Source organism: Globicephala melas, chromosome 14 (genome assembly GCF_963455315.2).
Source record: "Globicephala melas chromosome 14, mGloMel1.2, whole genome shotgun sequence".
Taxonomy (NCBI): Eukaryota; Metazoa; Chordata; class Mammalia; order Artiodactyla; family Delphinidae; genus Globicephala; species Globicephala melas.
The window spans coordinates 14,587,480-14,615,059 of record NC_083327.1 but is presented as its reverse complement, the minus strand read 5'-3'; the positions used below and the strand labels follow the sequence as shown (position 1 = coordinate 14,615,059).

The following is a 27,580-nucleotide window of genomic DNA, read 5'->3' as shown; positions in this document are numbered from 1 at the left end:
GCGCAAAGTCCCCGCGCGCGGGCGGGAGGAGGGGCGCGCCGGCCCCTCCTCCCCGCACGCGGCCACGTGACGCCGGCCGAGGAGATTGGAGCGGCGGCGGCGCGTGGCGGCAGACGGGTGCAGCACCGGGCACTCACGGCAGGACCTCCACCACCTCCTCCTCCCCCCGGGAGCTTTGACGGTACCTTCTCCTTCGCCCGGCTCGTCGCCGCCGCGGCGCCCCGACGAAGGGGAGAAGACGCAGCTGGGCCGCCGCCGTTAGAGGGGTCGCCGGCTGCCGCTCGCTCGGTCCGCCGTCGCCTCGGAGGTCGATCCTCCCGCGGGGTCTCCGCTTCCTCCTCCCAACGCCAGCGCCCGCTCACCGCCGCGATGGGGCTCCTGGACTCGGAGCCGGGCAGCGTCCTGAACGTGGTGTCCACGGCGCTCAACGACACCGTGGAGCTCTACCGCTGGACCTTGTCCATCACAGGTAAAGCTCTCCATCCTCGCCTGGCCCCGCGGAAGACACCAGCCCCCGGCCTCGGAGCGCCCGGCCCGGCAGCGCCCCCGCCCCCTGTGGCTGTTGGGATGCTGCGGATCCGAGGAGGTGCCGGGCGCGGAGACCGCGCTAGGGCACTGGTTAATCTGATCCGAACGTTAATTCTTCCCCCTCCCCTCGACGCTTGCCCGGTTTTCCTCTGAGCTTCCACCATCTCTCGTCAGGTTCTCGGATGCAGGAGCTGGCATTTCAGATGGAGTCTGTGCTGCTGAGAGCTCGGCGCAGGCCCGCCCCACCCTGTGGTCCCACATCTTACGAGCTCTGACACTTCTCTTTTGCACAGGGATCATTTTTAACATTTAGCAATATTCCGTCGGTGAGATGGCTCGGGAGGGCAGAGGGCCCAGTGGTCGCTGTCCTTTTGCTTTTTTTGGCCTCCTGGTTGCTTTGACACACCTGCTAATAGTTTCTTGTCTAGCTCGTCCATCTAGAATATAATTTGGAATGAAAAGTCAAAAGCCATTGTTCGGCTCCTTGAACCTTGGAGGAGGTTAGTTTCCGAGGCTTTTTCAACAACAGATAGGCTTGAAGTGATTGTCTGTGATGGCTTTGCGCAGTGCAGTGCGGTCAGGGGGAGGGGGAAGGTTAAAACACCGGGAAAGAAGTAGGGAATCTTTAGGAAAGGGGGTCTCTACAGCAGCACCTAGAGGTGGTCCCAGAAGCCTACACGTATACAGTTGTCTTAAATTGGCAAACTTTTCCCTTTCAGTGTTGCAGTTTGACAGGGATGGTTAGTTGGCTGAGCTAGGCAGCTTTTCTAAGGGGAAGAGTTGTGCTAATATGTTATTTTTATATTTTACCATTTGTTTTCTTCATTTACTTAAGTTACTTTTGGGTTTAAAGCATTTACAAGTTTTTGAAATAAACAGTTAAGCTAACAGGATTTTAGAAATGATCTTATGTTTTGCCATTTCCAGTCCTTTTGCAGTATTGCCCTGCATCCCAGCGGCGGAGGAGGTTAACCTTACATGTTAGGACTGTGCCTCCCTTCCCAAGGAATGGAAATATATTCCTATAGTTTGGTGTTCGTTGTTAGAGTCAATGGGACAGTGGTTACAGCATGAACACAGTACAATACATGGGATATATGTCGTGGAAAAAAAGGTGTGCTGGAATTATTTATGTGTGAGACAAAATGATTCTTTGGCATTGATATGGCTTTAACTTCTTTAGCAAAGTGTATTCTTTTTCAGAAGATCTCAAGTTTGACATTGAGAAATAAGCTACTTATTTAGCTGTTGCACTTGCAAATGGTTAAAAAGCACTTTTTAATGGAGTCGTTCCTTTTTAAGTCTCTCTTCTATGTAGTGTATGCTGAGGTTATGCTGCTATACCTACAAAAACTGGGAAAGATGTATCCTTCCCTTCATCTCTGTGATTTTGGTTATTTAAACATTGTATCAGGGTTTCCCACGACACAATTGTACAGAGCTGAACGTCAGGCAAGCTCTTTGGCAGATAATTGCACTTTGCATGCTTCAGAGTTGAGGCCTCGTCAAGGTCCTCAGATCTCCATATAGCCAGCCACACCCAGGAGTTCTCATTCCTGTCTGTCTTCCCTTCCTACCTCAGAGCTTTCCCACCTCTGGAGTCGCAGAGCAACTGACAGCAAAGGTAGAATATGCCTTTCTGTGATGGTTAATTCCTTCCTAATGATGCTTGTATAAAAAAAATCACAAATGAAACGGGAAGCTTTGTGCACTTGCCTCATGTGAAAGCTGTCCACGAGCCTGTGAAGGGCAAATAATATAATATTAAGGGCCAAGCCGGAGTAGTGAGAGTAGCCACTAGAACAAAGTGACCTCTCACTAGCAGATCAGAGGGAAGGTATTCACCCATGCTCTGGCTATCCACTTACGAAACCTGAGACTGCTTCCTTGCTTCCTGTAATGAGCTACCTAGTGTAGGTAGATGGTATTTCTTAGCCAACTTAGAGGCTTAGTGGGTTCTACTTTGCTGCTGTGTAAGAGGGCTATTTCAGACTCAGGCAGAATAGGCCTGCCCCACTCTCCGGTCTTTGATTCATTTGCACTACTCTGATTCCAGGAGGATCTCCTTGCTATAGTTTCATGAAAATCTGGGTGAAGGAGTTTCAAAGTAGAAAAGTAGCTTATGAGATGAGGCTGAAGAAGAAGTCGATGAGTCAGAGGGGAAGATAAAAGTGGGCAGAGAGAAAGATGGTGTTGAGAAATAGCTATGAGTATGGTGAAAGAATGCAGATCATTCAGGGAGAGAAAGAAATGAGCAAGGCTCTGTGCCCTTGAGTGCTTTCATCCCACACTGTAGTTGTGTGCTTCTTTGTTTCTGTTTTTTCAGTTCATTAAATACTTCTCTCCACTGAGCTTTCTGCCTAAGTGTAAAGTTAAGTGTAAAGTTTTCTGCCTAACTCTTATCTACTTTGGACTTTCAGAACAGGAATAGTTACACATTTGTAGAGTACATTTGATGAGCCCAAAGGTTTTTGCCCTAGGGCAGTTTCTGCAAAAATACCATTTTGCGCTGTTATATCAAATGGTGGTTTTTTTTAAATAAATTTATTATTTATCTTTTCTTTTTTTATTTTTGGCTGCATTGGGTCTTCGTTGCTGCACACAGGCTTTCTCTAGTTGCGGTAAATGGGGGCTGGTGGCTTCTCTTGTTGCCGGTCATGGGCTCTAGGCTCACGGGCTTCAGTAGTTGTGGCACATGGGCTCAGTAGTTGTGGCTCACAGGCTCTAGAGCGCAGGCTCAGTAGTTGTGGCACACAGGCTTAGTTGCTCCGTGGCATGTGGGATCTTCCTGGACCAGGGCTCAAACCCATGTCCCCTGCATTGACAGGCGGATTCTTTACCACTGCAGCACCAGGGAAGTCTCCCAAATGGTGGTTATTTAATAAAATATGTCCAAAGCAATGTATAAAAATTGGGCTTGGGCTTTCCTGGTGGCTGAGTGGTTGAGAGTCCGCCTGCCGATGCAGGCGACACGGGTTCGTGCCCCGGTCTGGGAAGATCCCACATACCGTGGAGCAGCTGGGCCCGTGAGCCATGGCCGCTGAGCCTGCGCGTCCGGAGCCTGTGCTCTGCAACGGGAGAGGCCACAACAGTGAGAGGCCCACGTACCGCAAAAAAAAAAAAAAAAAATTGGGCTTTTCAGAGAGACATATCTAGCAAATACAGAATATGTCCCACAGTGTATAAACATAGAAAGTATTACTTTTACTACATCATTAATACATTGGAGTCAAAACTTTGAAAGAGCTGTACTTTTAGAAAAACAGCAAAAATAAATTTTCCCTTCTCTATATTATATTTTTAGATATTTTGAACAAGCAAGTGAGTCTTGCTTTATAACATATAGGAAACTATAGACTGGTATAGGACATTTTTATACCCGTTGGTGGCATGAGAGTAGGTACTCTGATGTCATTGTGTTTTTTTCTTCTATTTTTTCACTTTATGAGTACATTAAAATTATTAGGACTGGGGTCCTAGGCTCAAAGTGTACATCCATTCAAGAAGAATTGTATGTAAAATTTGAAAACCAATGAGTCTTAATACCCCCAACTTATTAATACCCACTTGTACCCGAATTGTACCTTATATTTTCCGTTGCATTTATTATTTTAATAAATACTTATTAGTACCATTTTGTATAACTGACATTAACATAGAAACATCCTAGAAAGTTAGTAGCCAGCATGCCCACAATAAGGCCAGATGTCTCTTGAACTACCATATTTCTTTTTGACCACGTTTTTTTTTTAAATTATTTTAAACTTTTTATTTTATGTTGGAGTATAGTTGATTAACAACGTTGTGATAGTTTCAGGTGTACAGCAAAGTGATTCAGTTATACATATACATGTATTTATTCTTTTTCCAATTATTTTCCCATTTAGGTTACATAACGCTGAGCAGAGTTCCCTGTGCTATACAGTAGGTCTTTGTTGGTTATCTATTTTAAATACAGCACTGTGTACATTGACCACATGTTTTTAAACAGCCATTGTTCTTGGAGTATGTTTGTACATGCATGTGTGTTTGGTGGGGGACTTTGACGCTGCTCTCTGTTCACACATATGGCCCCCTATACTTGGGTGAAAAATGAGTGTCTACTTGGGAGTTGAAGTTAGAGCATGAAAGGCCAGTCTAGCTGGCCTTACCCTCACTTTGGAGGGGCAGAAGGGAGAAGGGGATGAGTGGTTCAGGAGGAGGGAGGACTCCTGTGGGATGATGATGAAATTCAGAAGCTAGGCTTGTATAATCTTTCCTTCTTACCTCATCACCTGCCACTGTGCAGGCACAGTTCTGGGCTCCGGGGAGAGAATGAGGACACTCGGTCACCGCCCCATGCAGCTTACGGCCATTCCACCTTCCTTGGCATCATGGTCTGAAGGCAGTGTGATCAGAGTTAGAGTCAGGCCTAGTTGGGGCCTAGGGAAGGTCAGGAGATTGCTTCTCTACCCTCCTCATCTCCACTTCTACTTGCACCGCAGTCTTGAGTCGTGAGAGGAATGTACGGGCTCTGCCTTTAGAGTATTTTAGCTGTTTCACCACGTGAAGTTCATGTGGGTACTGTTGGGGAGAGTATTTGAAAGGTCGACTAAGGAAAGGGGTGTCAAAACTAAAAACCCATGGAAACTGGGAATGAGTTTAAGGGCCAGTGAGTCAGCCTGGCGTGCTGAAACTGGGGGCCCATGGGAGGGGATGTTTAACTCAGCTCAGATAGGTAGGGTCTGTCCCACAGATTGCCGGGCCCCAGAGGAGCACGGGTCTTTAATATCGTCTATTATAATTACGTTGGTTTTGTTATTTGTCACAGTTAGAGTTTTTTATCTACGTTATTATCTAAAACAGATTTTTTGTTTGGCCTAGCCTGGAAACTCACTTACCATTCTCAATGTTTCTTTGAGAAAAGACATTCTAAGTTCTAGGCAGTTAATTAAAGACAAATATGTGGAACGTGTCCATCTTCTAATGTGGGATCTCCCTTAGGCAGCATTTTCAATGGGGTCCTGGTCTTATCCTTCCTTCATAACCTCCCTGAAGCCTCTAGGAGGTGCCTGCCATTTTAGGGTTGTTTGTTTGTTTGATTCTTGTTACTTTTTCCCTCACCAGTGGTTTTTGGTGGCAGACTCCTGGATTCTAATGTCTGATGCTCTTGTCCATTCCCCAGCAGCATGTAGCAAAGCATCCAATCACAGATGGAATTCCAGAAGGGGAAAACAGTGCAAATTCTAAAACTAGTGTCAGGACACAGTTTTTTGTTGTTGTTTTTTTTTTTAGCGGTACACGGGCCTCTCACTGTTGTGGCCTCTCCCGCTGCGGAGCCCAGGCTCCGGACACGCAGGCTTAGTGGCCATGGCTCATGGGCCCAGCCGCTCCGCGGCATGTGGGATCCTCCCGGACCGGGGTACGAACCCGTGTCCCCTGCATCGGCAGGCGGACTCTCAACCACTGCGCCACCAGGGAAGCCCCCAGGACACAGTTTTATACAGTTAGATTCTTTGGCTTAGGGAAACAAGGTTTTAAGAATTACATAGATAGTTATATCAGGCAGTGCTTTTGTGATCTTAAGTGCCACAAAGAAGTTGATCATCCTTTTAAAATTCGATGTTTTATTTTTTTTGTCCTATGATAATGTCATTAGTGAACGATTTAATATTATTAACATAAGTATTATTTTACATTTATTGAGTCACTTATTATTTTGAATTAGACATATATTAGCACATACAGAAGAGTTGGGTAACAGAAGCATCTATCTTTTCTCGTGCTACATGGCTCTTTTCTTTTTCATTATTAGTACGTTTTTCAATGAAGGTGCTGTTGTTTTATTTTACCTTAGAATGAGAATGTATTAGAATATATATTTAAAAAATCATATGGGTTTTGACTTTTAGAAAAGAGAAGGGAGGAAGAAATACATGGCCTTTCAAAACCAGTTTCCAGCTCTCCGTTCTAACTTGGTCAGTCAGCACTTCCCTGCCCACAGACGTGCAGCTCTAGCCAACTTGGATAACTCACCCGTGAGTAAAACGTGTGCACGTCTGCCTTGACGTCCCTTATCACACTGCCCTTGCCTTTACTGCCCTTTCCCCTGGCTCCTGCCACACGTGCCCGTCACCAAGACCGTCCCGGCTCAGTCTCCCTCCCACACGGAGCCTTTCTCCGTCGTGGTACCCGGAGCAGCTCATTGCTGCATCTGATCCCATCATCCTAAACAATTGCTCATGTACATCCTTGTGCTGTTCCTTCTGGGACTCTGTTGTCTTGTACTGTTTTAACCTTCATTATTATTTATCTTTTCACTTTGTATTTTTCTCCCCAACACTAGGAAGTGCCCATACATTTGTTGATTTGATACAACCCTCTTAATCCAGTATAATTTCAAATAGTGATATATTCTGGTTGCTAAATACTAATAAGGTTTTGGGCTACACTAAATTACAGAGAGTTTTAAAAATGATCTTTATCATTTTTAAAGGTAGTCATAAATTCAGTTGATGTTGACTAAATTTAATGAAGGAATCAAACCATTAAATCACTTAGCACGAAATACTTTCAAGAGATATAAAATCAGATGTAATTCTTCCTCTCTCTTCATAGTCTGTGCGGAAGCCTTGTGACGTGTGTGGGAGTGAGGAGGGCAGCCTGGTGTAGGGGATGGAAAGGATCCTGGACTTGTGTTTAGATGACCAAGGTTTTAGCCCCAGATCTGCCGCTAATTAGCCGTGAGAGTTTGGAGCTGTCCCTTTGCTTTTCCAACTCAACTTTTTTCATCTCTTAATTGAGTTGAATTAGGTAATCTCTAAGGTCTCATCCGGCTCTTAAATTCTGGATATAGATGGAACTTTAAAAAATTCTTTAAATAGGTAAAGCAATTTCAAACAAACATATATTGATAAGTAATTGAAAAACCACATTCTGTGCAACAATGCCAATCTTTCCCAGCAAGACTGTTACTGGTGCTGCCCAAGTAGTGAAAATAACAGATTCACATTTAGTCCTCTTTTGGGCTTCCGTGGTGGCGCAGTGGTTGAGAGTCTGCCTGCCGATGCAGGGGACACGGGTTCGTGCCCCGGTCCGGGAAGATCCCATGTGCCGCGGAGCGGCTGGGCCCGTGAGCCGTGGCCGCTGAGCCTGCGCGTCCGGAGCCTGTGCTCTGCAATGGGAGAGGCCACAGCAGTGAGGGGCCCGCGTACCGAAAACAACAAAACAAAAACAAAAACATATTTAGTCCTTTTCACTTTCTCTTATCTGCTCCATAGGAAATAGTTAAAGGAATAGAAAAACAAAGGGATACGGATATTTATGCACCTGTTTTGACAGAGCACTGTGCTTGTTGCTATAATTCTGTACCCATTTAATGATATACACATTCCTTGAACAACCCAGAGTTAACTATTTTGTCAAAAATAATAACAGTAACATTAGAGAATAAGTTTATTATTCTGCAGGTGGTTTCATGGTCTTGGGCATGGCCAAGGGCAAATTATTACATTTTTACATGGTCTTGGGCAAATTATTCCTGATTCTTTGGGGCTCATATTTCTACCTGTACAATTAGAAGGTTTGAGACTACATGTTCTCTTAAGGCCATTTTATTGAATCCTTGTAATAACTCCTAAAACAATGGCTTAGATAGTCTAAACTTAATCTTTATATTTGTTTTCTATAGAACATAAAAATTACTGATGGTAATTTTTCTTTAATTTGGTTTAACTCCTCTTGGGACAGAGGAGGATTTAGTGGTTTGATTATTGTCAGTAATAATGACAGTGCTGACACGTATTGAGCTCTTATTCTGTGTCAGACACTATACACGCAGTGTCTTATTCCTCCCAACAACCCTGTCATCACCCGTAAGGCCAGAGAGACTAGGTAACTTGCTGAGGCTTATTCAGCTGCTAAATGAGGAAGCTGGGGTTGTCAGGCTGCTAGTCTGACTTGAATGCCCATATCCAGAACCTAGGGAACTCCTCTAGGTCAGGAAGAAAAGGCCTGGAAGACATCGAAGGGCTTGACTCTTAGCAGGAGGGGCTCAGATGATCCCTGACGTAGGACACACCTGCGTGGAGGCATGGGTGCAGAGGGAAGGGGATGCAGCGGAAGGAAGGACTTTGCGGTGTCCACGTGTGCTGGGAGCTCTCCCATTTAACCATCGCCCATCAACCCTGTGAGATGGTTATTATTTCCTCATTAAAAAGAAGAGGGGAGAACAGTTGACTCTCCATCCATAGCGTCTGTCGCCCACCCCATCGCTTTCAAAACACCTTACTCTCTTGGTCCTCACAACATCATTTTCTCTTTTCCTTCCTCTCTGGTTGCTTCGCAGCCACGGATCCCACTCTTCCCTTAAGTGTCCCCCAGGGTTCAATCTTTGTTCCTTTTATTCTCTCATTCTATGCGCTCTTTCCCTTGTGACCTGAACTTCTGCTGGGGTTCTCACTGCCGGTGACTCTCTTGTGCGTCTGCAGCCCTGGCAGTCATCTGCAGTTCCAGAGCCTACTGGATGCCTCCACCTAGGTGTCCCATGAGTGCTTCAAACACAAGCTGTTTAAAAATGCACCTGATCGGACTTCCCTGGTGGCGCAGTGGTTAAGAATCCGCCTGCCAATGCAGGGGACATGGGTTCGAGCCCTGGTCCGGGAAGATCCCACATGCCGCAGAGCAACTAAACCCATGCGCCGCAACCACTGAGCCTGCACTCTACAGCCCGCGAGCCACAACTACTGAGCCCGCATGTCACAACTACTGAAGCCCACACGCCTAGAGCCCGTGCTCCACAACAAGAGAAGCCACTGCAATGAGAAATGAGAAGTCTGTGCACCGCAATGAAGAGTAGCCCCCGCTCGCCGCAACTAGAGGAAAGCCCGCACGCAGCAACGAAAACCCAGTGCAGCCCAACATAAATAAATAAATTTTAAAAAATGCACCTTATCATCTCCTTCCAGATCTGTTCCTCTTCCTTTATGCTCTGTCCTGGATCCATGACTTTACCATCTGTGCCACCAGGCAGGTCAGAAATCTGGGGGTAATCCTGAACTTTTCTTTCACTCTCACCTCTCACGTCCATGTCAGCCACCACGTCTGTAGATTGTGCCCCCGTGACTTTAATATCTGCCTATCTTTTCCATCACCAGTGCAGCCCCCGAATCCAGGTTTCCCTCATTTCTTGCATTATAGTGGTCTCCAAGGCTGGCTGCCCGTCAGCATCACCAGGGGAACAGTAGATACTGGGGTGGAGCCTAGGAATCTGTATTTTTAACAAGCAGATGATCCTTCTGCGGGCAGCCTAGCAACAGACAGATACCTGAGAACCACTGATCCAGCTGGTTTCCCTGCCTTTCCCCTTCAGTCCATCTCCCACTGCCTCCGTCATGATCTGCTAAAAGCCGAATGTGGTCTCCTGTTTCTAACCAATGAAGCATCTCCCCTTTATCTACAGGATAAGTTCCAGCGTCTTCAGCATAGTTTGTGAGACTCTCCCAGGTCTGATCTGACCTGTAAATCTCTAGTCATTTCCTGCCATCTTTGCTTGAACATATGCTCTACCTCAGGCCTGCTTAGTTTACAAAATAAGTGCCTTATCTCTTTATTTGGGGCTCTTTATACATACGGTTCTCTCTGCAAGAAAGCCTTCCGCCCTCCCTGTCTGCTTGGCAAGCCCCTCCTCTTTTCTTCAAGGAGCAGTTCAGATGTTAGCTCTGGAAGTTGCCCTCATCGCCTCTCTCCTGCCCTGCCACTGTTCTCAGACTGGCCTCTGACATTGCTGTCATCGTCCTGCAAAGCAATTGATTTTTCATGTCTGTCTCCTCCAATAGCTGGCGAATTCTGAGAGGTCAGGGGCCAAATAACCTGTTGCAAATCACTTAGCTCAAAAAGGATGGAGGGCCTGACTTGAAAAGCTGTTCTGTATACCATGCTGGATGATTTTAAGATATAAATCAGGTAAGGAATAAAAGACTCTTGGTGGAGGGTGTTCAAGGGAAGCCCCACTTCAGATGGACCATTTTTCCTCCCATTTTTAAAATAAAGGTGTAAATTTATACATGATTAAATGAACTCTTTCCGAGGATCAGTTCGTGAGTTCTGACAAACGCATACGGCTGTGTAACCATTCCATGGCCTTTTAACATGGATAAAATTGTGTCATCGCTGTCCAGACTAATGTTTGTAAATAAATCAGTCCCACTGGGCATGAGCTTTATGAAACAGTCAAAATGTTCTAAGTGGAAACTCTTTCCTGAGAAAGAAGTTAACTCTTAAGGGTCTGGACGGTTAAGGTAATGTGTCTTAGTAATTCTTACTATTGAAATAAAGTTTCTTGTTCCTAAACTTGATTTGCTATAATATTTAGCTTTAGGTTTGCTTAACTTTAAAACTCAGAGAGGGAACTCATTACCAAGGGAGACAGCTTTTCTACTTACAGAAGAAGAGACCCCATGGTTAGAAATTTTCTGAACTTAGGTGTAATTTATTTCCCTAAAGCTCTTCTCACTGGCCCTCTGGCAATAGAGCACAAGTCTGATAGCTCTTTAGTATTTGATGAGGCCTCCTTTGTTCAGGCCAGGCATCCTCGGTCCTTCCCCAGCATTTAGTGTCACGTCTCCCAAAGCATCACGATCCTGGACCAGGTCTGCCAGATGCACCACCCGTGAAAACGTGCGCCTTGGTTTGTTTATCTCTTGTCCTTCTTTCCGCTAAGAGGACTTTTGTAGGTCCCTCTTGTTTTCTTTCTCCTGAAGGAACATGATTGACAGGCACAATTCTATTGGAAAATTTTCTTTAAACCTGTAATTTAGGAAGAAATTAATGGGAGCATTTCTCCCTTAGAATGAGTGGGCATGGTGACTGAGTGGTCCTGGAGGAGCTGTTGGGCCACAGGAGGCTTTTTGCTCCACCTTCTCCAGCAAGTCTCTTGGCCTCTCTGCATCTCATTTTTGAGACAAAGGGATCATTTCTAAATCTAAAATTCTACACATCTGATTTAGATCAAGGCTTCCATGCAACATGAAAGGCTTAAAATTGTTACTAAGTAGGCTCAAAAATAAGAGCAAAATCATCAAGATACGAAGGCATAGACCTGTTGATAAACATATTAATAATATGAAATACAGAGAGAAGACAATTTGGCAAACAGATCGACTGGAGTCCAATTTGTATTTCTACCATATTGATTCCCCCACACCCCCACCAAAAAGAAGAGTTTTTCAAAGAGAGAATTCCCAAGAGTGTTACGTGAAACCCATTTGAATCTCGGTATTCCTTGATGACAGAATTTGACTTCAGTGGTGGCGGGAGGGATAGGGTTTCAACAGACGTTTTCTTTTTTTTTTCCCTAATAAATTCATGGTATGGAATCCCACCCATAACTGTGTAGGATTAGGGTATTGACAGTGTACCAGAAATATATCTTCTTTTACTCTAATATGCCTAATCTACATTTGGATTCCGTGTAACTCAAATGAATAGAGGATTTAATTTACCTTCAAAAGGTTATTAAAAAAAATAAACACCAAACTCAGGAGGAGAGGTCAGACTTATGGTTACCAGAGGTGGAAGGTGATGGGACGGGGCATTGGAGGAAGGGTGGTCAAAAGGGATAGACTTCTGGTTATGAGATAAGCACTAGGGGTTCGGTGTACGACGTGAGGACTGTAGCTAACACGACCGCGTGGTGTATAGGAAGGTTGTTAGAGTAAATCCAAGAGTTCTCATCACGAGGAGGAAAAATGTTTTCCTTTTTCTCTTCTTTCTTTTCTTTTCATTTTCTCTATATGAGAAGACGGATGTCAGCTGAACCTATTGTGGTCATCACGTCACAGTCTGTGTGAATCAAACCAGCATGCTCTACGCCTTAAGCTTATACAGTGATGTATGTCAGTTGTTTCTCAATAAAACCGGAAAAAAGCCAAAAGAAAAAAGTAAGCAAGTGCACACATCTTTCTTAGAAGAAGGGCAACGTATAAAAAATGTCATTTAAACATTTGTGTTAATGAGAAGCTGGATAATTCATTATTTTACATAAAATAGTTCATTATTAATATAAAATAGGTAAAGCTTCGGTACTCGTGGTTTTTCTTTACTGTCCTAATCTGCCATCACTTGTTTTTGGTTCGGGGCTTGGGGGACTGTTTAGTAATGGTGAATTTTCATATCATCATTTGATACTGTTGTGACCTACTCAGTCCTTCTTTTTCGTGGAAAAGGGAACATGTAAAAGAAGTGTAGGCTATCTTGTCAGATAGAAATATTAACGCACACAAATTCAGAAAGACACATAACTGCAAAGACATGGAGAAATTTCATGCAAATGTTATCACAGAGTGGAGGTTGCTATTGTACTGTGACTCACGTTGCTGACGATGACTACAACTTCTGTGATAATCATTGGGGGTAGAAGTTTTGAGAGTTCTCTGACCCTTGTGAACTGGAGGGCTAATGTGAGGTGGATATGGTGTGAAATGTCGCCTTTTATAGGCTCGACATAGGGCTCTGTTAAGTGTTTGTCAAGTGAAGGCATGACCTGCACTGTTGGGTGTTGTGTTTTTTCCCTGGAGAAGGCAATGTGGTAAAGACATTGAGCCCCGTGGAGCACACATGCTCTCAGTACTGGGAGGGGGTGGTGTTGACTGACTTCAGGTTAAAGCTGTGAGCTGGCGTGGAGGAGGTTTGGGAAGAGCTGTGGGAAAGGGCTGCTGGGCTCTGAAGAAACCTCGACTATCAGTAACTGTACTGTTGGGTTTCACTGAAGGGATAGACAATAAGGGAGTAATATGAAAAAAAAAAAAGATCTACTCCTCATTTATTCATCAAATAAATGTTCAGGCGCCTCAGCAGGCCTGGTAATACAAGAGCGAGATACCCAGCCCTGCCTTGAGGGAGATGGCATTTTAAGGAAGTTTACAGGACCATGTGATGCCCTGTAAGGGAACACACGTGCAGGGACTCTGGCCGTGAGAGGTGGGTCCCCTGGCCAGCGGAAACTGCCTATTTTCTTGATCCAGTTTTCCTTACCTTCAATTCCATTCTTCCTCCTAATTGTTATTTTAAAAAGTAACAATTTTCAAAAGTTTAAAAAAAAAATCCCAATGGATCCCCTAGTTTTCTGATTCTCAAGGACGGTCCATGACGCTCTTGGCGTAGAGTCAGTTGGAAAATCCTAGAAAATGCAAAATCTTCCTAAAAATGGGCTGTACCCTGAGCTGCTGAGTCAGAACCTGCACTGTAACTGTGCCGCCAGGTAATTCTTCTCCTCATTAAAGTTGGAGAAGCACTAATCTAGTTCCCCTTCATCTCTCCGTCAGGAGATGAGGACCGATTATGCCCTTAAGGTCCTACCCACAGCTGCGGAGCTGGCGTTGAAACTCAGCCCGGCTGTTTACTGATGGAGCCTCCTGTGCCTTTTCGGATACGTCTGCTGCTCCTTGTCTGCTGCCCTCCACCTCTGTACCCTTCTCTTGGCCTCTGTCAGTGCTTCATCTCATCAGACCTTCAGCTTCTTACTTGTGTCTCTTTAAATACCTCTGTTGAAAACGTAAGGTAGATAGCTAGTGGGAAGCAGCCGCGTAGCACAGGGAGATCAGCTCGGTGCTTTGTGACCGCCTGGAGGGGTGGGATAGGGAGGGTGGGAGGGAGGGAGACGCAAGAGGGAAGAGATATGGGGATATATGTATATGTATAGCTGATTCACTTTGTTATAAAGCAGAAACTAACACACCATTGTAAAGCAATTATACCCCAATAAAGATGTTAAAAAAAAAAACATATTGAGAATATTCAAAAAAAAATACCTCTGTTGAGTGAGTTACTCACACTGTGCATCTGAAAGAAGGAGCTTATTTATTTATTCTTGATTTAGGGGAAAGTTTGGCCCCATTTCCCTAGTTTTTTCCTGCTTGCTGCTCAGAACTGCCTTTGAAGTCAAGAGGAATTCTGTGTGTATAAGAGTAAGACAGGGCTTCCCTGGTGGCGCAGTGGTTGAGAGTCCACCTGCCGATGCTGGGGACACGGGTTCGTGCCCCGGTCCGGGAAGATCCCACATGCCGCGGAGCGGCTGGGCCTGTGAGCCGTGGCCGCTGAGGCTGAGCGTCCGGAGCCTGTGCTCCACAACGGGAGAGGCCACAGCAGTGAGGGGCCCGCGTACCGCAAAAAAAAAAAAATAATAAAAAGAGTAAGACATAATCCATGATGTCAGAAATTATAGTCTCCTTACAGGTGGATTTATCTTCCTGTCTCTGTTACATAGATTTTCTCATAACAGAGTCCTTTTGCTCTTTGTATCCATGGGAAAAGCAGCATCTGCCCTCTCTCTAGTTTGTGGATGGAGGTGGAGCTCCCTGGCAGCTCCTTCCCTAGTGACCTGAAGTACAGCCAAGCTTTAGGATTTAGGGGGTTTGTATTAGTTTCTTTTTTTTTTCTATAATATAGAAAAATAAAGATCTAAGTCGATGAATACCCCATGTTTTAGGTTGGCTTTTGGCGTAGAAAGATATGGTCACAGAAGAATAACATGACAACAGTAAAGAAAAGGGAACAATCACTGGTAAGACCATGGTCGCACAGTGCCTTCAACAAAATCAGCCCCCCATCTTTTAAGTCACCCCCTCCTTGTAAGAGGATTACTCTCTCTCCTGTCTTTTAAGTACTTTAGTTTATTTTTAATTCTAGAATATGTTTTGATTTGAATGACAGAACCATAATTTCCATGAATAGACAGAGAGTAGGCCTCCTCTGTAAACGATAAAGTAAAATCAGTTTTTCTGGGTTTTTGTTGTTGTTGTTGTTGTTTTCTTTCGAGTCACTATCCCACCCTTCTAACAACTCTTATTTTATAGAAACCATGGTTATTGTGTCACGCCCCAACTTCAGAAGCTATGTGATTAAATATTTTTGTATTTGTGTTTCATGTCTTGTATCTTATTTTCTGTTGACAGCATATAGAAACAGACTAATTTATTTTTAGGTAAAGTATTTTGAAAGACAGTTAACTTACCCAGAGCTATTTTGCATATATAGTTTTAGTAAAACTGACAGTTTAAATAGGGGGACATTGTAATGAGCAATTACGTTAAATTCATTTAGTCTAGGTTTTACGAACTGGCTGAAAGATAAATTTTTTTTTTTACTTAAAAAAATATATTATTTTCCTCAAAATAGAACATAGAAGTGTTTTGCATTACCAAGAATAAGCTAGACATTAGATTCACAACCTTTAAAATGCTGTTTAGCTTTTAGAAATATAAAAATTAACTTCAGTGTCCTTTTGTAATGTAAATTTTTGTCAACCTCATATTTCATCATCATGCTTCTCTTAGAAATGTTTTATTTGTGGCAAGATTCTATTATAAATTTGATGCAGGGTTGCATATTTGAATTTAAAAACAGTTGATTCATTTTAAATGAAATAATATGTTACATTATATATATATACACACACACATATGCAAGGTAAATGATTTATAGCTTTAGAGAAGAGTACTTAAGTTGGTTATATTCATGGGAAAAAAGGTAGCCTCATGTTCTCAAGGAAAAAAAAATGTCTTGAATATGTGGTTGCTGTTTAAGTTATAGAAATGTAATGATCTCTAACTTAATCCTCAACTTAATACACATATAACTGTACTCTTGTCTTCAGTATCCAGAAATATTCCGGGGCACAGCTTCCATGCTCCAGACCTCTTCATTTTACTAAGTTTTTCCTGCTTTCGGCATAGGATGGAGCAGCTTCCAAACTGTGCTAGTACATTTCAGATGTTTAATATGAAAGTCAGGTTTCTCCTTAAAGTATTTATTTTCTGTCTATAAAACCTTTGATTAACTTTTCATCCCAAGCCTCTTCTGAATTTTCAATGAGCTTTGTTTCTTCTCTCTGTTCTTGAGGTTCTCTGTACAACATATAACGTGTGCCTTATGTAATGAAACTTCATTTTCAAAAGGTACTCCCAGGAATTGGTCTTGTTTCTTTGGTTTTTACGTCATGTATTTTTGTTGGACCTCTAAGAATCTGTATTTGGTCAAATTAGGAAAACTAAGTTGAAACATTAAGCTTCCTAATAAGTTCATTTTATAGAACATTTATTGTATAAGGAATTTTATGTTCTCTCTGTAGATAAACGCGTGGAAAATTGGCCTCTGATGCAGTCCCCGTTGCCTACGCTTTGTATAAGTACCCTTTACCTCCTGTTCGTGTGGCTGGGTCCAAAATGGATGAAGGACCGAGAACCTTTCCAGATGCGTTTAGCGCTCATTATCTATAATTTCGGGATGGTTTTGCTTAACCTTTTTATCTTTAGAGAGGTAGGTTTACTAAAGTTCACTTTATAATTCCCCAAGTCTATTGCAAATTAAAAAAGGAGAAAGTGTAAAACTATCATTGTAACGTTGTGCCCTAAGATAAATGTTAGCTACTCTAAGAGTAAATTTTATGTTATTGACAGTTTTCATTTTTGGATAACAAAAATATGAAACATATGTAAAGTGTAAGACAGTTGTTTAAAGTGGGATTTTGAAGCAGACAGACTGGATTCTAAAATAACCCTTACTAGCTTTTCTGACACTGGAAGTTATTTAACTTTTTTGAGATTCATTTTCCCCATCTGTAAGATGGGCATAATACCTAACTTCTAGGGTATCAGAGATAAGTGAGATAATTTTTACATAGTGTTTGGAACATATTAAGCGCTCAGTAAATAGTTGTAGCTATATGTTTACAATTCTTATTCAGCAGTTTCAGGTTTGGTAACTGATGAAAATATGCAGATGTAGAATACCGATCTCAAGTTTTAATCCTATTACATAGTGTAATTGTATTTTATGTTGGAACTGAAGTGAGTTAACTGTTACACAGCTGTTGCTACTAACCACTGCCCACCTTTCTGGGCAGCAGCAAATCCTCCATGGCATTTTGAAAGAAAATCCTAAAGGCTGGATTGGCACAGCCATTTCTTAAGTTGTAAGAGTGAAAGGAATTTGTTTTCCACGAGACTCCTCATTAATGTTCTGTATGAACCCAGAGTACTGGACTGGTGATGCTAGGGAAAAGAACAGTATGCTCCTTTTTTTTTTTTTGCGGTAAGCGGGCCTCTCACTGTTGTGGCCTCTCCTGTTGCGGAGCACAGGCTCCGGACGCGCAGTCCCAGCGGCCATGGCTCACGGGCCCAGCCGCTCCGTGGCATGCGGGATTCTCCCGGACCGGGGCACGAACCCATGTCCCCTGCATCGGCAGGCGGATTCTCAACCTGCGCCACCAGGGAAGCCCAAGTATGCTCCTTTTAAAAAACCTTTCTTTAATTGACAACTTAGCCTACAGAAGCTCAACTTCATAAAAAACTTTAACTTCTTTGGATACTTTACCCAATTTGTTAGATGCAACCCACTCTGGTTCAAGACTAGAAATCCGTGCAACTCTTGCTGCATATGAGGAATCACAGTTTCTCAATATTATGAGGTAGAGAGTCTCTGTCTCAGTCCACATGTCACATGTCATTTTAAATTTAGATTTCAATTTTAAAATAAATTGACAGTAAATTTTAGAAATTCCAACATATTAAATGTTTAATGCATTGAAAAATTTTAAGACCGTATTGCTTTTAAAAATATTTTGCAAGTTTGCATATTGTAGGTAGTGCTTATACATGCTGTATCTACTGAAACTTTACTCCAAATATTCTTCCCTTTTTCCAGCTATTCATGGGATCATATAACGCAGGATATAGCTATATTTGCCAGAGTGTGGATTATTCGGATAACGTTCACGAAGTCAGGGTAAGTACCTTAAAAACACTGTTAATCAGTAGAAGTTGGTTTAATATTGTAGTCCCTAGTCTGTGAAAAACATTCCTCAGTATAGTGGTAAAAGTGTACTGGATTGTTTCGAGTCAACAAAGCTATGCTTTTTTTTTTTAAGTACATAATTGAAAATCTGTTTTCATCCCTCCAGTATCTTCTCTCATTTGGTGATGTGAGAGTGAAGGTGTGTTGGATTACTAAAACGCAGTACTCAAAAAAATAAAAAAAGAAGTTCCATGTATAGTATAAAGATGATGTTTTAGAGTTTTGTTTTTCGGTCAAGAATAGAAACTCTTAAAGAAAGCTGAATTCATTTGTTAAGAAAGCCTGAGGAAAACGAACATCTTATAAACTATGTACTGTTTAGTAAATTAAGCACAGCACAACTTGTTTAGGTATAAACTCAGTTTTTATCATCTTTGCAGAAAAGTAGACTAGTAATATAGTGTTATCATATTGTACTTTGCAGTCACCTGCATCAGTAAATTATCTTATTAACTATTTATTGAACTCCTCTTGTGTGCTATGGTTCATATTAAACATTACATATACATAAAACATTTATATAGCATATATAACATGTTATATGTATGTGTGTGTTTTATGTTACATGTAATTTATGTATTAATATAATTTGTAGTAGCTGCCCTTGGAAAAAAGTAGCTCTTTAGCATTGGGGTTGGACAATATAAATAGCAGTATTCATCAAGACCCAGCACCAGATTGCTTTCACGTAGTTACCATTTTATGTCTCTGTCTTCATTTCCCTATTAGGAGACATAATGCACCGATGAAAGAAAAATCACCCCTTTTGGTTGTCATGTTGGTTTTATTCATTGAACAAATGTGTATTGAACATGTGCTGTATGCAGATAGTGTGAGGGGGCCCTGGGGACCCAGGTGGAAAGGCAGATAGGATCCCTGCCTTTGTGGAGCTGACATTCTAGCAAAGGTGGGAGAGGCAGACACTAGTCATGTAAACAAATGGTTAACAAGAACCTAAGACCCGTGATGCAACTGAGAGGGAATGAGAGGAGCCCCTTTATACAGATTTGTTGGCTAAGGTAACCTCGCTAGAGAGCCTCTCCCTGGGTGGAGCGCTGACTCTGGTCTTGCTCAGGCCGGGGGAAGGAAAGGGAAAAGCGCTGGGCTTGCTTTCTCTGAGGAGTGAACCTAGGTAAACCCCTTGGACGAAACAACATGCTAACATTTTGGGGATAAAGTTTTAAAAATACCACTCTGGTCATTGTGAGCCTACCATCCTGGCATTCATAAATGGTCAGTTCTTTAAAAACTGAGAATGGACTTGAGGATATGGGGAGGGGGAAGGGGAAGCTGGGACAAAGCAAGAGAGAGGCATGGACATCTATACACTACCAAACGTAAGGTAGATAGCTAGTGGGAAGCAGCCGCGTAGCACAGGGAGATCAGCTCGGTGCTTTGTGACCGCCTGGAGGGGTGGGATAGGGAGGGTGGGAGGGAGGGGGACGCAAGAGGGAAGAGATATGGGGATATGTGTGTATGTATAGCTGATTCACTTTGTTATAAAGCAGAAACTAGCACACCATTGTAAAGCAATTATACTCCAATAAAGATGTTAAAAAAAAAAAAATTGAGCTATTGTGAGAACTGAAATCAAGTAGGAGAAAGAACCAGAGCGGCAGCAGATTGCATTTGAAAATTTCCTGGCTCTCTCCTCCTCTCTAACATGAGATGTGGCAGAATAAGTGTTTTACCCAAAGACTCATTTTTGTATCCATTGTTATGTAGCCAAGAAGGATCTCTTCACTTTGATGTAGCTATTCAGTTTACAAAGTAAAGAGAAGGATTATTTATTACTATTCATGAGTTGTGGCTAATTTAGAGGCCCAGATGGGGGGAGAAATAAGACATTATTATCTCTTCCCTTCTAGATAAAGTTTGCTGCATCAAAATGTTATACTTTAAAGTACTAACATAATAGTGAATACTATAGTGTTGCTGTGAGAAATTCCCTATTTCAAGCCTATTTTCAAACAACTTCATCATTTTCAACAATATTATTACTCAAGCAAATTCAGTAAATAATTCTCAGTTTGTAAATACAATACTAATTTTTCTTTGGCCTTTCTCTTTCTTCCTTGCCTACACTTTAAAATTGTCATTTTGTTTTTCAAAAGCAAAAAGCCAAACCCAGACAAACAAAAACCCGTGGCATCCAACAGGTGCAGGCATAAAATGAGGAAGGTCTCTATCAGCTCTGAAACACCTAAGCCTGGCTGTGAGTGAATCTGCCAAACCCCTGACCCACAGAGGTGTACGAACAGATTTCAGTTACGTACCGCTGCCTTTGGTATTTGTACATAGGACACATGTCATAGAAAATACTTGACATAAGGAAGATGAATTGAGGTTACTATTTTAGTAGGATCCTTGGAAAATATTTTAAAACATACATACAGAGGTCACCTCTCACTGGCTCCTAGGATCTTTAATCTCAGCGTGTAATGTAATCTTTCTGCACCATCTGGTGTCTTAATTAGAGCCCAGGAAAAGAAAAGACTTATTTATGTAAGCAGGATTATATTTATGACCTAAGAAATATTTGTTGTGTGTGTTTGTTTGTTGCAATTTATCATTTTAAAGACGTTACTGCCTAATAAAAACTGTGATTAAGTATTTTGTTGCATATTAACATATGTGAGAGAGAGAGAGACAAGACACTCACAGAGCCCAGTTGATACCCAAGCACACTTGCAAGCATCTCTGAGGTATGATATAGGCTAGGCATGAACAAGTGAAATACCTTTACCAAGTAAATATCTCAGTTTCTCTACCATGTTGAAAATCACAGCAATGTGAAAGTGTTTACAGCTCTGCATTCAGCAGTTGGGTACTGGTGACATCCAGCTATGGAACAGACTGAAAATTTTCTCTGAACTGTTGGCACTGTGTAGATATAGATTTGGAATCTTTCTTTCCCATTATTTTCCCTGTGAATAGATGCCTAGGTTTCACACCCACTTAGACAAAAATGATTCTGTGCCTCCTACATTTTGTGCAGTGAAGATTGTTTAGGACTTAGAATGTGTAGAAAACCATGTGATAGTGTCATTCTGGTGTTTGTAAAATGCTTTTTTCCCTTTTTTTCTACAGATAGCTGCTGCTCTGTGGTGGTACTTTATTTCTAAAGGAATTGAGTATTTGGACACAGTGTTTTTTATCCTGAGGAAGAAAAACAACCAAGTCTCCTTCCTTCACGTATATCATCACTGTACAATGTTTACATTGTGGTGGATTGGAATTAAGTGGGTCGCAGGGGGACAGGGTGAGCATTTTCAGGAACATATCCCCAGGCAGTAAATTATGTAAATGTGGAAGATGGAAAGTAGTGAGAATTTGACTTGGTCTATAATTTAATTTACTTTCATGGTTAATTATTTCTGTGTTAATTTCACTTTAAAGAAATTTGAAGACAGCAAAGCTTTAGCTTTTTATCTGTGACTACTTTCACACCTACAGATTTACCCCAGAGATAAGCATAAACGAATCCCAAACATAGCAAGTTATATTTTGATAGGGAACAGTTCTAGTGGTTCTGATCCAGAGGATACCAAGATACAGCTTCTCAGTCTGAAGGCTTTGTCTCCTCTCCAAGCCCAAAGCCCACTCCTGCTGTCAGACAGGCCCAAGTGCACCTGTTGGTTCTTACTCAAAGGAAATTGTGTGTAGCCTTCTCAGTGTTGAAGAGAATCTGAATTCACGGTTTGGCCAAGGTCTGCCTCCAGCTTTTCAGATGCCTGTACACTGGAGATGATTCACATCACTGAGCTGTAAACAGACCATTCCTCTGATGGGGACCCAGGGTACAAGTCAGTATGTAATAGTACAGTTCACCTTGCTACCTTCCATTTAAAACTATTTAGGAAACTAAGAAATAAGTACTATTTTGTTGTAGCTATGTATATCAGCACATGTAAAGGCAATAATGAAACATTTACAAATCTGCTTAAACAATTATATGTACCATGACTTTTTCTCCCCAAGAGTAATAGAATGCAAAGTAATACTGGCAGTAGTTCTGTATTGGGGCCTACTTAAGCCACTGGAGTACCCTCATTTGAAAACTTGCCACTTTGAAAGTCCTTTGCATTTGAAGGACACCCTTTTTTATTTATATGGTGAAAGCCTGACTCTAAACTTTAAAAATACTTGGCATGATCTGAAGAGAAGGCTTTTCCATTAGAACTATTTTACAACTTTTATTCCTCATCTGTACTCAAGATTAAATGTTGGAAAATAATGTAGATTCATTTATTTTATGTCTAAATGGTTTATCACCTAATACAGGTTTCTGTATCTTGTAATTAATTACCTCTGTTTTTCTAAAGCATTTTTCGGAGCCCAGATGAATTCCTTCATCCATGTGATTATGTACTTATACTACGGGTTAACCGCCTTTGGCCCATGGATTCAGAAGTATCTTTGGTGGAAACGATACCTGACCATGCTGCAGCTGGTGAGTTAAATGCTTCTAAAGTTTTTTCTGGTGAAACACTGAGAATGTTTGAGTCTAATTAATTGTAAAGTACTGAGTCGTTTTCAGCAATTTTCTGTTACCAAGCCGACTTTCTCTGTGCTCCAGCTATAGGAGTTGAGGCTGTTTGGTTCTGAGCTACCTGTTCATAGACCTAGTGGTCATGGCCACTCGTTTTTTAAATGTCCTTAAAAGACCAGACTCAGCTCTTGTCTAAGAGAAATATCCTTTAAACGTATTTGTGAAATGGATGAGTAAAGACCTAAGCACACCACAAAGTACACAGACTCATTTATGATTAGAAAAATAATCTAACTTCTTTCTTAGGCTTTTTTTTTTTTTCACTTAAAATGTTACTACTGCCTCTCTTCATCCTGCCCTTATGTAAATTTTGTTGTCTATTACATTTTTCCATCCTTGTGAACAGATCCCATACGTTTAGAATATGAAAGTTGTAGGAAAGGCACAGAGCCAAGGAAGGGGTGGGGTAAAGGAAGGGACGAAGGGGGACTTCCCTGGCGGTCCAGCAGCTTCCACCACAGGGGACATGAGTTCCATCCCTGGTTGGGGAACTAAGATCCTGCATGCCTCATGGCACGGCCAAAAAATTAAAAATTAATTAAATTTAAGAAAAGGAAGGAGGACCAGAGAACTCTTAATTCCCCGACACACACTCATTAGCGAGCAGAACTCGGTATTCTCAAATGCTAGTCTTCAGAGCAGGCAGTTCTCAGCACCTACCCCCAGTAGGACTTCTTGTAGCATCTGGGTGCATCCGTGCAACCTTCCAAGCCAAGCACTAGCCCAGTAACCAAACTGGAAATCCAAAACCAACCTGGTAGCTATTCTTAAGCCTTGGAATTTATTATAATTTGCTTTAATCATAGCACGTACACAGTTTTATCAGTGTACAGTGGAATCACATTTGGAAAGATTATTCATCTCTGCTTTAAGTTTCTAAACAATAGGCTAACCAAACAGGAAGCACAACCTTTGGGAAATGCTGGGTGTGCAGGATTCATCTGTAAGTAAAGTGCTACAGGAAGCTTCCTCCAGTTTTTGTATAAGCCATTTATATAGTTTGTGTAATTCGTTTCTCTCAGTAATTATTAGATGGTCCCAAGAAAATGAGGAGGTGACAAAACTCACGTGAACTCTCCATCTCTGCTTTGCTGGAGGCTGCACCTGACTGTCCTTTAGCGATTCCGCCCCTCACACTCACCCTTCTTCTGTGATGCACGTCCTAAAAACCATTGTGAAATCAAAAGTTCTTAAAATCTGGATTTTGCCATGGAAAACTTTTAAAGTTTTTTAGTCTGATAGAAATTTGGGGCTTAACATGGGATAAATTTTAAAACTAATATTTAATATAGTAATTAATATTGATAATGCTGTCCTTTAAAGAGAAACCACAATTACCCTTTCCAAACAGGATGTTAATTTCATGAAAGGTAGTGTATTTCCAAGCGAGAAGTTCTCACAACAGTTAATCGTGTATGTTAATCTTGTAAAAAGCTAACCCTTGTTAATACCATGGAATTCATAACTCTTGAGAACCATTCACCCTTTTTACACTTATTTTCAAATATCTACAAAATTTTACCAAAAAATCTTAGTCTTTAAAGACTTGTGTCCCTTCAAATGCATATTTACCTGTCTGCTATTCTGTAAGAAACAAGTAATGAACCACTTTGATAAGCTCATTTTTAGAAGTACATGTACCGGCTTGCTGACAACTTTGTGGAAAGAAATCAGTAAAAAATATGGGAGGAGGGCTTCCCTGGTGGCGCAGTGGTTGAGAGTCCGCCTGCCGATGCAGGGGACACGGGTTCGTGCCCCGGTCTGGGAGGATCCCACATGCTGCGGGGCGGCTGCGCCCGTGAGCCATGGCCACTGGGCCTGCGCGTCCGGAGCCTGTGCTCCGCAACAGGAGAGGCCACAGCAGTGAGAGGCCCGCGTACCACAAAAAAAAAAAAAAAAAAAAAGGGAGGAAAACAAAAATTGAAGAGCCTATAGTACCACTACTTTACTCTCTTAGGCCACTGATATTCCCTCTCATGAGGTAAAATTATTCAACATTATGCAAAAAATAATTCCTTGAGCCCAGACACCAGGCCAAGGGCTCGGGAATCATGGAGACCAACGCAGAGCCCCACTCTCGGTTGTACACGGGTGGAGAGGTGGACAGTGCAGAAGTCAGCAGATGCAAAAGACACAATTCCTATGAAACGAAAAAACCCACACAAAACAGAACCCTTCGGTTAAAGGGATGGAGGTACCCTCTGGGTGGAGGTACTTGAGTCTTAGCAGGAAGCCCTAGCTGAGGACATGTCATTTGAGCAGCAGCCTGAGTAAGGAGGAACCAGAGAACTCTTAAGCCTCGGACCGTGGGGCGACGCCATGGGCCTGGCTCAGCCGCACAGAAGATGCTGAGGTCGTGACGAGCTGCTTGCTGCCCACAGTAAACGTACCTGCGCTGTTTTGTTTTTCAGATTCAGTTCCACGTGACCATTGGGCACACAGCGCTGTCCCTTTACACCGACTGCCCCTTCCCCAAATGGATGCACTGGGCTCTCATTGCCTATGCAGTCAGCTTCATATGTCTCTTCCTTAACTTCTATGTTCGGACGTACAAAGAGCCTAAGCAAGCCAAAACTGGAAAAACAGCTGCGAATGGTATTTCAGCAAACGGTGTGAACAAATCAGAAAACCACCTAGTGGTAGAAGATGGAAGAAAGCAGAAAAATGGAAAGGCCAAGGGAGAGTAAAGTGAACTGGGCCTTACCTGGTGTCGACAGCGAGGAAGCTCCCACTTCACATACGATTTCAGGGAAACCAGAAGCAAATGAGGGTTTGGGGATAGGGAGAAAAAGACAAACGTGCTCTATGTATTAGTGACCTTTAGATTGAGTAAAGTGTTAAATACAACACCCAGATGTTTTATTTATGAAGTTTTTATTTTAAACATTTTTTTTATTAGCCTTGATGTTGTCAGACCAAAGCAATCATCACGTGACTTTGGAGGCCCCTCTCTCTGTTCATATTCATGTGTACAATGTATGAGTTTTCATGTCTCTTCATTCTTCAGACTGATAATCACAGAAACATGGTCTTTATGCCTTTTTTTTTGGCTAAATTGCTACTTACCTACTGATGAAGATCAGGTACCTTCCCTCTTCTGGTCCCAAACTGGAAATGCAGCTACTTTAAAACGTGCACGTTTGAATTCATTTGCTGACTGGAGTGGTCAAATCTCTCCACCTCTAGTCTGAAGATACCCTCTTGGTTGGAATTAAATTTTAAAAATCTGATGATCTCTGTAGACTCTTAGAGGCTTGATGATGATGGTGTTGGGGAAAATAAGAATTACAGTAAAATCCTGCCCGGCGACTCAAAGGTCACCGTGACCTGCAGCACAGATCACTGTGGGAAACAATTTTTGTGATGAAAAGGCAGCCTTTCAATACTCCTGTTACTACCAGATATATATGATAAACATTAAGGTTATTGTCTGATTGGAACATGAAACAACTCATGTCTCTATTAGTAACATCATAGTTACATTTATGTGCTGTTAGAAGAGAGTATGTTGATTTTTATCAGGCTTTCCTTGTTTTGATTTGTGGCTGTTACCGATTTTTCATATGTGGAAATATACCTACCTCTTCTGTTGGAAAGAACAGTTAAAATTAAATAAATTTTAATTAAAAAATCAAGGAGTCCTCTAATGTAGATTTTAATATTAACTTTCAAATTCACTAACACTGTTTTGTGCTTTTTTACAAGTAGTGTCCAGCAAGCTTCTCTGTGAAACTATCCTTCTCCTTTAACGTGTTTAATTTTGGAGTGACTTTTCTTGTGACAAAGTTGCAAGATCTTATCTGTAACTAGATATGAAGTGTAAACCCATTTTGGTGCAATATTCTTGACTCCTTGGTGCTAAAGATCATTAAATTCAGTGCTTGATTGTTACAAAGTGTTAATTGCTAAGACATAAGATGAACACGAAAGTGAGAGTAGCCAGAATCAGAAAATGAAATTTGCTGTTTACAAAGGAAGTGTTTCATGTAATATAAAAAAACAACTGGAAATTCACTAGGAAAGAACTTGCACCCTGTCTTATTACATAGGTTAAATTGCTAGTGGGTATCGCACAGGGATCGTTCGAGAAAATGTGACCAAAAAAAAAAAAAAAAGGCATGAATATTTCTAAGTATAAGTATCTTTAACATGTCAAAACTGCATGTGCAGGATGTAATGCTGTTTGTGCAGAGTATTTCAGAATATTTTGTAAACCAGAAAATATTTATTGTGCATTAAAATTACACTCTTTCCCCCCAAGGCATGCAGACATGAGAATTACAGACAATTTGCCGCGTATATAATAGTTTGGTCTAAGAGGATTCAACACTTTTGTTTTTGCTGCTCAGTGTGTAATGACTAGAGATGTGTAAATCTTTGTGAGCTTTCTGTACTGGTTCCCCAGAGCTACTCCTTCCCTGCTACCTGATTTCAGCACAATAAATATACTACTGCTGTGGGAAAAATGATTTTTTTTTTGGTTAATCAGTTGATTATAATGTAAATTACCTGCTAGATATTTATTTATTTGATTCAGTTGTTAATATTCTAAATTCTCCCCTGCTGCCAATTTCTAATGAAAAGAAATGAAACTAGAACTTGGGTGTCAACAATTTCTGGTAAAAAGCTTATTCCTTTATGGTAGCGTATTTTTACTTTAAAACTTAGCTG

The 27,580-nt window shown here is 41.8% G+C and overlaps 1 protein-coding gene across 1 annotated transcript; it reads left to right on the top strand.

The window, feature by feature from the left end:
- Positions 1–60: 60 nt before the first annotated feature.
- Positions 61–27,378, top strand: ELOVL4 (ELOVL fatty acid elongase 4). The gene is made up of 6 exons (XM_060283792.1): positions 61–469; positions 16,634–16,821; positions 18,208–18,288; positions 21,448–21,619; positions 22,683–22,810; positions 25,321–27,378. The coding sequence occupies exons 1-6, from the start codon at positions 370–372 to the stop codon at positions 25,594–25,596; spliced, it is 945 nt and encodes a 314-aa protein (XP_060139775.1). The 5' UTR covers positions 61–369; the 3' UTR covers positions 25,597–27,378.
- The last annotated feature ends 202 nt before the right edge of the window (positions 27,379–27,580 follow it).

What these genes read in the sequence shown, in the direction of transcription:
- ELOVL4 (XM_060283792.1), top strand. Translation starts at nt 370, where the DNA reads ATGGGGCTCCTGGACTCGGAGCCGGGCAGCGTCCTGAACGTGGTGTCC. An exon ending in CTGGACCTTGTCCATCACAG is followed by an intron (nt 470 to 16,633) that starts GTAAAGCTCTCC and finishes TTCTCTCTGTAG; the next exon opens with ATAAACGCGTGGAAAATTGG. An exon ending in GTGGGTCGCAGGGGGACAGG is followed by an intron (nt 21,620 to 22,682) that starts GTGAGCATTTTC and finishes GTTTTTCTAAAG; the next exon opens with CATTTTTCGGAGCCCAGATG.